Source organism: Phoenix dactylifera, chromosome 3 (assembly GCF_009389715.1).
Source record: "Phoenix dactylifera cultivar Barhee BC4 chromosome 3, palm_55x_up_171113_PBpolish2nd_filt_p, whole genome shotgun sequence".
NCBI classification, from domain to species: domain Eukaryota; kingdom Viridiplantae; phylum Streptophyta; class Magnoliopsida; order Arecales; family Arecaceae; genus Phoenix; species Phoenix dactylifera.
The window spans coordinates 7626894-7638995 of NC_052394.1; the positions used below are offsets into that span (position 1 = coordinate 7626894).

The 12102-nt window shown below is 38.2% G+C and overlaps 1 protein-coding gene across 1 annotated transcript; it reads left to right on the forward strand.

Moving 5' to 3' along the window:
- Positions 1 to 24: 24 nt before the first annotated feature.
- LOC103724202 lies at positions 25 to 11062 on the forward strand. The gene is made up of 8 exons (XM_039124494.1): positions 25 to 382; positions 456 to 586; positions 695 to 772; positions 893 to 937; positions 1024 to 1068; positions 1197 to 1248; positions 4610 to 4706; positions 10524 to 11062. The coding sequence occupies exons 1-8, from the start codon at positions 256 to 258 to the stop codon at positions 10687 to 10689; spliced, it is 741 nt and encodes a 246-aa protein (XP_038980422.1). The 5' UTR covers positions 25 to 255; the 3' UTR covers positions 10690 to 11062.
- The last annotated feature ends 1040 nt before the right edge of the window (positions 11063 to 12102 follow it).

Genomic DNA, 12102 nt, shown 5'->3' on the forward strand with positions numbered 1-12102 from the left:
CAGAACCCGCTACGCCCAGAGGCCAGAGCCCGCTCCCTCTTCCCGCTCGCAACAGCCAAACCGGACACAACGGACGCCAGCACTGCTCCCAAATGTTACAATACCCCAAGCCTGACCGTTAAATCAAGATCCAACGGCCATCCAAAGCCTCCATTCTCTTCGCTTCCCTTCGGTCCCAAGCCTCCATCCCTATACCCAAACGTCCGATCACTGGCGGTGCCCAGACCCCCTTCTCTCCGCCACCGATCTCTCCCCATGACCTCGCCGGACTCCGCCGCACCCCCCGGTAACCTCACCGAGCTGAACGACGCCTCCGACTTCGACGCCATCGTCTCCCCCGATGGCTATCTCTCCGTCTGCGGCTTCGGTTCTCTCCTCTCCGGTAATCTCACGCCCCCTTCTCTTCCTTCCCTTCTATCGCCTTCTAAAACCTTAGCGCCATCAATGGATTCCAGAGAAGAGCGCGAGGAGTACCTTCCCCGATCTCAAGAACTTTAGACTCGCAGTGCTGCGTGGATTCCGGCGCGTCTTTGCCCACGTCGCCCCCATCTTCTTCGAGCGCGGGATCGCCAAGGAGGAAACAGGGGTTAGAATCGAATCGATTCTCATCGGATCTTTGATTTTTTGATATTGGGAAGTTATGAGCTGTGGAATTGTTTGTTTTCTTCTAATTGGCGATGTTGGAAGGTTTCAGGAGGTGTCGAGCTTGAGCGTGGAGTCCTGTGAAGGGGAGTTTCTTATAGTTACCGTGTTCGAGATCAGAAAGGAGGAGGTATGGCTGTTCTTTTGTTCTTCTGCTTGATTTTTGAGATTTGAATACAAAGATTTGACCTTTTGTTGGTGGAATGCAATAAAGTTTCAATCCTGCTTACTTCTTGATGGGTCTTTGTAGGTTCCGTCCTTTATTGAGAGGGAGAATGAGTTTAGGTTCTTGGCTGTGAGTTGCTGACTTGCCTACTCTGCTTTAATTTGGTGGTACATTTTATTGCTGCTGATGAGGAGATTTTCTTTTTTATTTCGTAGGTGGTTCCTGAAAGTTTGGATGGGATTCCTTTTGCCAATCCAGCTGTGAGTGCTCATGAAACAATTCACTTGTGGCTGCGCTTATTTGTCATCTGTTCTATTAGATCTACATTTTTTTGGTTGTAACAAGTTGTCGCTTTTGGATTATTATTGATATTTGATAGTTGATGCAGGTGGTATGTGCACGATACAGTGATGATGAGTATTTTCACATAAGATGCAAAGGTAGTTATTTTTTTCTTTATCACTTGTAATGCATATCATTCTCATAAGCACCATAAAAAGATAGTGCAGCCAGTTGAAATTAAAACCATGGTTCTCTTTGGGCCTAGGCCCTGTTTGAGGGAGCTGTTGGCAGTAGAGCTGTTGGAAGTAGAGCTGTCTGAAGTAGAGCTGTTATAAAAAGCTATTTGTTGTTTGGTAACTATATTTTTAAAGTGCTGTGGCACTTTAACATATGTTTGGTAAACAAACTGAGAAAGTACTTTTATATGACAAAATTACCATAAAGGACATTGCATAGTATTATACAATAGAGCATGATAAAACATAACATATATTAATACATAATATACGATATAGTATAATATTACTGTAATATGAAATATTATTATTTAATATAGTAATATGATATTGCATAGCATAGCATAATGGTAATATAATTATTAGAGTAAATTAATTTTCTATAATATAACATAATATTAAATTATTTAACATAACATATTAATGTATTATGATATAATGTAATATATATTATATTTATAGTATAATACAATAATAAAGGTATAAAATATTATAATTATTAGTATTAATTAATTTCTCATAATATAACATAATATTAAATTATTTAAAGTAACATATTAATATATTATGATATAAGGTAATATAATATAATATGTATAGTATAATACAATAATAAATGTATAAAATAATATATTATTAGTATAAATTAATTTTTCATAATATAACATAATATTAAATTATTTAACATTACATATTAATGTATTATGATATAATATAATATAATAATATATTTATAGTATAATACAACAATAAATAACCATTTATCTGTTTAATAGATTATCTCTTTACTTAACTATTTGCAATGGCGACAAATTCACTGTACTTATCAATATCATAAGGATCAGATTATTTGCCACTCACTCATTATTTTTCTTTATATTTATTTATTTATATGTTCATTCGTATATATATTTTTATTTATGCATTTATTTATTTATTATTTTATCCATTGAAATATATTTATTTATTATCTTATTTATTTATTCATTCATTCATTTATTTATATAAATATGTATTTATGCATTTATTTATTTATTTATTCTTTTCTTTTCTTTTCCTTTCTTTTATTTTATTTCCTTTTCTTCTTCTTTTTTCTTTTCTTTTTTTCTTCTCTTCTTCTCTTTCCTTCCTCTGCCCCCTTCTCCGTTCTTCTCCTCCCGCGCGGCCAGCAGCACCGGAAGGGGGCCAGGCCGCGGCGGCCGCCGGAGGGGGCCGAGCCGTGGCCGGCGGCAGTCTCGGTGGCCGACGACGCTGGAGGGGGTGCAGCACTACGGCGGCGGGGGAGAGGGACAGGGTGCAGCGGCGGGGGAGAGGGAGGGGGTGCGGCGGCGGGGCACTGCAGCGGCGGGGGAGAGGGAGGCACAGCAGCGGCGGCGGCGGTACGGGGGGAGGGGTGGGGGTGCTGGTGGGTTGGGAGGTGGGTTGGGAGAGGAACAGGGCGGGGGGAGGGGGGGTGGGGGCAGGTCGGTTGGTAGAGGAACAGGCGGTAAGACGAGGTTTTGGGGGAGGATTTTTTTTTTACATGGGGGTATTTTGGTCAAAAATACAGCTTTCCGAAAAAGCTGAAAACAGCATTTTCGGAAAGCTCCAAATTGTTCCAAATTGGAGCTTCCCCCCAAAAGCTATTTTCAGCTTCCCGCAAAAGCTGAAACAGCTTTTCAAAAAATTTACCAAACACCATTTTTTAGCTAAAAGTACTTTTGGAGGGCCAGAAAGTGCTTTTTAGCCCTCCAAAAGCTCCCCCAAACAGGGCCCTAGTCTAATATCAACTAATGCTGTATCATTTCTTTTCTGTTATCTCCTCAACCGATATATTAGCATATCACTTATCTCTTTTCTTATCAGCACCTAGTAGACAAATGTTAATTGTTTTGTCAGATATTCCATATGAATGCTTCCTAGGCTCGTTCATTATTTTTTCCTTTAAGGCCATTTATCCACCTTGCTTGCCTGAAACTTCTTCCTAACCAGACTCAGATTGTTGCATTTCCTTGGCCAATGGGACAAGAAATATGTGATAAACTTTAAAATTTCTCTCTTTTTGATAGAGGGTGAGCCTTGGCGCAACCATAAAGTTGCTCCATAGTGACCTAGTTGTCATATGTTAAAAACACCAAAACAACTTCTCTACACGTGGGAGCAAGATTATGCACATCTAACCCTCCCTAGACCCTACAATGGTAGCAACCTCATGCAACGAGTCACCTTTTTTTTTATCCTTGAAAGTTGAACATTTTGTTCTAAATAAACTTCTCTTCATATGCAGACTTGCACTTCAATGTTGGATGGTCTATATTTATTTACACCACCGGCTTTCAATTGGTTTGTTGATCAATAGAAAAGTATGAAACCATTAGCTGTTTCTTTTGTAGGAAATCATGTGAGTTTAACTAGTTGGAATGAGATGATAGAATAGTTTGTGGATCATTTGGTGCATTCATTACCTGTATCTTTCCCCTTCTTCTTTCAAAAGAATGTGTGCTTTATCAATTATTGCAGTATGGGTGAAGAAATATTAACTTTCTTAGTGATGTAATGTATTACGGATTTTTTTTTTTTGGACGATAGAATGTTCTATCAAACCACAATAATTAAAGTGGTGTTAGAAGCAAAGAAAGATTTATTAGTCAATCCTGAGTCGGTGATTATCATCATCGTCCAAACCTCAGCCACTAAAATAGGTTTTTCTATGGAGCATGACTCTAAGTTGAGAATATGATTATCTTTTAACCTATTCTCAGCCTTGTAAGAGTAATATTACTCAGGAGAGGGGCCAGACATGAAACCTAGAAGGTTAGTTGACATTAGAGAGATCTGTCTTATGGGTCGAACTTCCTCTCGTTCAACCAAGGAGAAATCCTTGATAATTCCATTGCGCTCAGAAAGAGCCTAGACAAAAGGAAGCTGGCACATTTTGATATGAGGAACCATCTTCTATGCGATGACATACCTTTGGCATCTGTTTTGGACCAATGACTTTTTAGAAGACAAGCGGCAGAATTAAAAATGTCAAAACAATTTATTCTTCCCAATCTCATGGTAGCTTATTGTAAGGTTCAATCAAGAAGATCTTATGGATTGACTTCCTTGAATTATGCTAGAATGCATCTTGTTTTGTTCCAATACCTCTCAAAATTTATTGTTCATTTTGGTTTTATCCATCATTTGTCAACTCTAAAACATAAAATCCTTTTTTTCTATTTTTTTCATATTGGATCTCATGGTTCTATTTATATTGTTTCTTAACAATAACTTTCTTGATGTTACAACCTCCTTCCTGCAGGTAGCAAGGAGACTTTTTTCCAGAATTATGGACGATACAACATCCAAAAGATATGGCGGGATGATATTTTGCCTTGTCGTGCATATCTTAGACACTGGTCAGTATTACTATCTTTATCCTTTTCTCTTTATCATACATATCTGCAATCAAGCTTGCAGTTACATGAAGCATGATATGTTGCTTTATTCTTTTATCTTGGTCCAATGCATAAATTGACCTTCGAGGTAAACTTGTTATCACATTAAACCCAGCACTCTGCATTGTTGTCCCAATTATCGTGATGGGGAACTTAGTTAATTACCTCAGCTTGTGAAATAAAGGTAATGCAATTCTATTTGGTAACAAGTTCTGGAATTCAAGATTTTCTCACTGCACACCTTAGCCTTCCATGAATTATAGTGAATAGTGTGGTGTAATGTGACTTTATTCTAAAATTGGGCTTAAGACGCACATGACATGAGGAGCAAGTGTCAGATAGAAAAGCTGCGATCATTTAGTGATGTGATGACATAGGATAATAGCCTAGCATAAGCAAAGGCCATGAATTCTCCATTGAGACTCCTGCTACAGAGGAAAATGGTGTATTTGCATAAAGAAATTAGTTGTATACAAACTAGACTCTAAAGTCTAAACTATAAGCAATCCCAACCTCAAGTGGATCAAAGATTGAGAACTTACATATATTTGATGAAGGTGTGTGATTTCCTGGGACTGTATTTAGAAGTCCACCAGCTGCTTAGTATATTAGATATGGCATGACAGAATGCACAAGCAAGTTGACAAGCAATTAAAGTGTAATTCACTTGCTCATGAAACCTCTAGTTATCTACTCTTTGAAAAATGAAAAAAAGTGTGATGCCTAAAGTGGAGGTGTCCAAGCTAGAAATAATCTGTTTCTTTTCTTCAAAATGAAAAAGCAAATCACAAGGAAAATTTAGAAGCAAGGATTTAAAATAAAGTAAGAAGCTAATGGTTCCAATTAATTTAATGCAAGTTTGAAACTCCAACATGCAGGCAGAAGAGGGGACATGGGTAGCGCTTTATAGTCATCAAAGATGTTAGTAGGAGTGATATAATGGGAGCAGAAAGGAACACTGGTATATTGGCTCACCACACTCCATATGGAGGGTCATACCAGGAGATGCCAAGCTGATAATAGCACTCACCTGCACATGAATATGATGTAGAATCCTAGGAAGCTTTGTTAACAGTTAAAGCTTGTATGAAAGTTAATTTGAGTTGGGTGGTGCATGTATCTTGTGAGCATGATGGTTGATCAAGTTGGAGATATCTTCTTAAGATAAATACCACAGTACAGTAATTAATAAGGCAACCTCAATTTTAAGTAGCCAGGAGCCCTAAGTGCTGGTATCATAGCCATTGATTTGATTATTCGGTTGATGCAAATGTATTTTCTAGTGTAGTATGAAGGGCACTACGTGAAGAGAATGAGATGCCAGTAGCGGCCTGTATCAAAGATGGCTTGAACATATGCTCAAATCATGCAAGAGTAGCCCTTTTGGACTTTGGACATCAAAGAGCTTGGGGATGGCAACAAACTATATAAGGAGGGCAAAAAGTTGTAACCTTCTTGATATAGTTCACTATGAAAAATTGAATAAGGAAAATAGAAAAACATAAGTAACTATTGAGCCCACTTGCTATTTACTATATAAGGATGCAAGTTACACGGGATTAATGATAAAACAGGTGGGCTCAAGTAAAATAGTAGGACTTGATAACTAAGTAAACATTATAGTACAACCATTGATGTACAGCAAGGATCACCAAATGCCGTTCCTTCTTTCTTGTTGCTTCATGAGTTAATTATTATAAAGGAATTTCCTCACAAAAAAATATTATGGAGGAATGTAAGATGATGAATTAATATATTTAATCAGTCAAAAACATCATAAGAGAGAGAGAAATAGTGGTTTGAAACATCATAAATAGATCTAATGAACACATCATGAAGTAACAAAAAAATGTCCTTTCAGAAAAATAAGGCTAGTGCTTCACTTGTTTCTAGCACGACAAGACAATAAAGCTAGATCTCACAAGCTTACTGACAAATTCAGTTCATAGGAAACTAGAGACATATGAATGTCACCTAGCAACTATTTAAGTCCAAAAGAAGGTAAAGGAATTATGCCAACAGACGGCCTAAAAGATGCACCAAGGTCTAGTGACCCATGCCGAACCGAAAAGGTCAGGAACTAGCATAGTTTCAGCTTTTAAAACAAAACGGGACCTCAGTTCATTTAAACCCCCCCTCCCCCCTTGGTTCGCTAAAATCTCGAGGATTATGCTCAAAGCCCCCCTCCCCACCCCGCACACTCGCACTCGGTTCAATTCCCACCACGCTTAAGATGTTCGAGAGGCACCAGACCTCTCGGTCGTGAACAACCTGTCCCCCACCCACCACCACCCCCATGGGCTGCTCGCAATGGTTGGTGAGTGCCCCCCTTCCCCGATAAGTCCCTCCCTCCTCCCTGTCCTTCCCTCCCTCCCTCACTCACTCACTCACTCCCTCCCTCCCTCTCTCTCTCTCTCTCTCTCTCTCATATGCGCGTGCATGTGCCCTCTCTTGCTTCGAGGGTTAGGGTTAGGGTTTTGCTCTAAACTTCCTCCTTCCTCCCTCCCTCTTCCGCTCCATTCTCTCTCTCTCTCTCTCTTCCTCTCTTTTTTTTTCTCTCTCTCCCCGCCTATCCCTCTCTAGCTCTCTTTGTGTGAATAAGCCCCGAAATGGCACGACACATACCCATACCATGCCAAAACGGTCGTCAGCTGATACCCCCTCTAGTACTGGTTCGACGCATCTTGATATGCACATAGGTTATGTTTTGGCATGGTAAGCCAACAATTAACATGTTTTGGAATCATTTCATTCTTATTGCTATCTCAAACATGTGGTAGGAGTCAAATCGTCTGAAGAGCTAATATCATTTTAGGTTTCCTAATGGAGACAAAAACATTTTTAGATATGGAATTGGATATTGCCAAAGGAGCTATGATACATCAAAGCCATCAAGTTGACTGACATTATGCCTCACGAGGCTCTTCCAGATGGTGATGAAACATGGAAACAAATTTCACACACTAACTAGTTAATATCCTTATATAGACAATGGTCCTAGCCTACTTTATGATGTTGGGAAGCTGACATTGAAGCTAAATCAACTTCTGTGGAGTATGGATGAGGTTCATCATAGGTAATAGATTAAGTAAAAGAAGGGCTGAAGGATGTGATGAGCAGCAAGGCAATGCTACTAGGTGAAATGGGACAAGAAGAGGATTTGGAAACTCGCTTAACTATATATTCTCAAAGGACCAACCAGGACTGCAAAAGATGTTGCAGAGGAAGAGATACATGGATTAGACAACCTTGGAGGGTTTCAAATTGCATGATGTATTTTGAACGAATAAGATATGTTGGTTTGAGAGGTGTGGAGATGGCAATAGAAATGCAGAAATTAGTCTTCAAAGCAGACATGAGAGCTATCTTGGAGAAACTAATAGGAAATGAAGAGCAGGGAATAACAGCTAAGCTATCATTAATCAAAGAACCAGTTGGAATAATAGAACAAGATTTTATCAGCTCAGACTGCATCCAAATGGATAAAAAATCGGCTATTGGTGGAGATCATTGTTTTCCTAAAATGCAAATAGGTCAGTCACAATGTTTTTGGAAGAGGAAGATAGGGTTACTACCATTCTAAAGAAACAATCCGAAGCCCTAACAGTGCAGTTTACCTATGCCTTATGGATGGATGGAATCCCTATTACTCAAGATATTGGTTCAATACATATGGCATTTCTGGATGAAGACGCACCGAAGATATCATAATTGAGCCCCTTTTCTGGTGACTGCTTGCAGTCAGGTTCTCAAATTTTGTTAACATCTTGCAACAGTATGGCAACTAATCCTCTCAGAAAACAGTAAGGGAGCATTGAAGCGTTCGCATGTGTGAGTTTGCAACAGTATGGCAACTAATCCTTTCAGAAAACAGTACCACAACTAAGGGAGAATTGAAGCATTCACATGCGTGGAAATTACCAATGGATAATCCAGTCATTTAATATAGAGTTGTGAACTATCATTACAAGCAAAACGATGATCCCCATTCTAATATCAGTGAAGAGCAAGGATTCAGAGGTGCAATCATGCAATTATTTGCTACCGTGGGCAATTGCTTAGTATGTAAGCAATATCCCCTTCAAGGAACAGATAGTACTAAATGTTGGATATAGTCCAGAATGCTAACAAAGTAAATCCATTTTGAAGATCTCAAAGAAACAGCCTGTACAAGACGTTGTACCATCCATGATGCTAGAGTGTAGATGTTCTTGGAGGTTCCCCAAAATCTTGAGTTTGCATAATAGATCTTTCAGAGGGCAATATATTAATTCTGTGTCACTATTGCTGAGATGCCGTACCATTCTTTGGTGTAAAAGATTAGGCTCTATATGCAAATATAGGGCATGGTCCCAGCAATCGAGGGTCCAGGGAGGGGAAGATTGGGGACAGACCTAACCTTTTGGCTTTTTCTTTTCTTTTTTTGTACAAAGTAGTTGCCCAATGACTCTAAGCTGTTGCATTGCAAGTATCAGCCTAAGCTTTTTATCATTGCACCAAGAAAGAGCCCCTACTCTATATACAAATCTTATTTGAAAAATTTTGGGACTGTGAAGCATGATTAGCAAGTTTTCACTTAATGGGTTGTCAGTTATCTTCTGTTTGTTAATTGACATTATTGTAAGCCTCTTTGTACTTAGACATTAAAAAAATGCATGGTTTGCACATCTCCTTATTAGACTTCTACATCAAAATTTGACTTTAAGCCATCTGGTTTCTGGCTTATCCAGTCAGGTTACAGATTGAGGTAGATGACCAAGTGTAGGATCCTTATCTGTCAAATATGTAGTATTAGTAGTCTAGATTATCCAAAGAGACACAATAACATAATCGGTTTACAGACTCATCATGCCTTGCATGTATCAATTAAAAAATTTAAGCTGTGAAGCATGTTGAGCAAGATCAATGTTACTGGTTCACCCTTGTAGTTTCTAACTTTCTACTTCACTGAATTCAAATTGTAAAACACGAGTTGCCCCTTTCATGTTTCTAAATAAATGTGATCTAGCATCATCGAAGTTGTGGTCCATCCCAAAATGATTATCAGTAGGGTTAATTAACCTAATACTGTTCAAGCTCCACCTTACTTTCAACTTGTATTAAATCTTAACCTACTGTTGGTATATTTGGTCATTTGCAACAGCAAGTAGGAAACGCTCGCATCAGTGGAAAGGGCATGTTTTTGCAGCTCAGGATGCTTGATATGAAGTAAAAAGCTACCTACTTTTCACTTTCGCAGAGTATCAGCCAACTTTCTCAGATCGTAATGAAGTAGAAATATGATTTTCATATACCTCCTAATTGTTCTTTACTTAAAACCCTATCATGTTTTGCCGCTAGCCCAATCTCTCATCATGTAAGCAGGATCTTATGAGTTCAGTCTCAGCATATAAGCTGCCTCTCAAACTATTATTGTGAGATCCGAGGATATTCCTGTTTAACAACTTACAGCAAAGCCTATTTCCCTCGCTTATAGCTGCATAAGGGTCAATCCACTCAGGATGTTATTTAGCTTCAGTAGTAATAATGAGCTAGCATACTGACAACCATTTGAATTTGGTGTTTAGGGTCTTATTCATAACATTCTTCTTTTGCTATGTATTATGCAAGCCAGACTTACATGCTTGCACCATGTCATTTGCATGCCTTGCTATATTATATTATTTGATTCATTTTCCATCATAAAGTGCAATTGTTGGTGTTCTAGTTTGGTACTTGTGGATTGTTTTTTTGATTTGGTCATGAGTTATATTCATATAGAATAATGTTGGTCTACAGTGTTTTGGCAGCAAAAAATCTTGGGGAAGCAGCTTATGATAATTTCTTAGATCACACATTCATCAGTGACCGTAGAACAACCATCCGCCAATACTTTGCCTCAGCTGGATCGGGCATCATGAAAGAAGAACCTCCAGAATCACTCAAGAGTCGTTATGGAGGATGAAGCTGGCAGCTGGAGGCATTTCAACGCAGCTGAGCATGCACTCTCCTTTTGAAAAATGCATGCTGGGTCCTGTAGCTCCAATTACAGCTTGGCAATTATTTACGGTTCAAAAATTTAGAACTCTATGTTCTGGGGATATTATTGATGAAAGGTGGAGGGAAGCACCTGAAGATTGAAAGCATATTAGCAAATTCGCCAAAAGAAAACATTGTACTAGCAAACAATTTATTGGTAAGCTGGACTTGGAAGGCGAAGAATAATAATTTTGGATTTTATAAAAGATGGATATGAAATGATCCAAAACATACTCAAGGTACTGCAAGTCTTCCTATCTATAAACTATGATACTTTATAGATCCATGTTAAGCTTTAAGTCCATGGTTCCATGGTACCGGATTCTGAGTGTTGATGTCCAATCTTGCTCTTGGGCAGTTGAAGGTTGGCACTATACTCCTTTTTTTAAAAAAAATATTATTATTTATAGAAATAGCAATTTATAGAGTAGATTTTACGATCCTAGTTGTTTATAATGGTTAAATCTGCCTTGAACTCGATTTAGATATATATATATATATAAATTCACTCTTTCTTAAGATAAAAAAATAATTTATATGCAAAAAAAATTCTTTTTGTAGTTTTACTCTATCTGATCCATCCAACCCATCAACTTTACTTGTTTTGTCCTGCTTAAGGCTCTACCCACTCCGTCCCCATCCTGAGACAAGTACAGATAATGGCCTATCCAACCTATTTCCGACCTGTTGCCATTCCTACTTATTCAGCACGTCCAATCTCTATAATTTGAGCAACTATTGAGATCTTGGCATTTTGGCTTATCTCTCTAACCATTTTACTCATCATGAAACAAATATAGACGTGCAGGGATTACAGCCGCTCGTAAAGATGGTAAGCCCAACATGGGTACCTCAATTTTTCCTGTTCTATGAAAAAAATTAGATTTATACTTTTTTACATATATTAAGGATAAATTGGGAAGGCTATATAAAAATCCAGGTTAAGATCATTTAAAACATGCCATCAGTGCTTGGTTCAGGAGTAAAGCAAGCAGAGGCTTTTCCTAGAAAAGCAGGTGTAAAGCTAGGTAGATTTAAGTGTTAACAGTTTTCAAAAAACAAGTGCAACCAAGAAAAAGCTATCCTGATCAAACCTGCTTATGCCATGCTTAACTATTCGAAGGGTAAGCTAATATAAACTATTCTTTAGATGAAGCCTACATTTATGCTTCTATTTTTTAGGTGGGAAGAACATCTAGGGCCTAAAGGTTTTTCCAAAACACCTAGGTGCTAGGATTGCTTGAAAAATTTTAGCCAAACAAGAACAGGAATGATTTTTGGAATAACTACAATCACTATTCCAGTTTCACTTTTTTCATGCTTACAGCTAAAATTAAGG

Excerpts from the sequence above, each read along its gene's own strand:
- LOC103724202 (XM_039124494.1), top strand. The coding sequence starts at position 256 with ATGACCTCGCCGGACTCCGCCGCACCCCCCGGTAACCTCACCGAGCTG. Across the intron at positions 383-455 it reads CTTCGGTTCTCTCCTCTCCG|AGAAGAGCGCGAGGAGTACC; the intron begins GTAATCTCACGC and ends AATGGATTCCAG. Across the intron at positions 773-892 it reads TCGAGATCAGAAAGGAGGAG|GTTCCGTCCTTTATTGAGAG; the intron begins GTATGGCTGTTC and ends GGGTCTTTGTAG.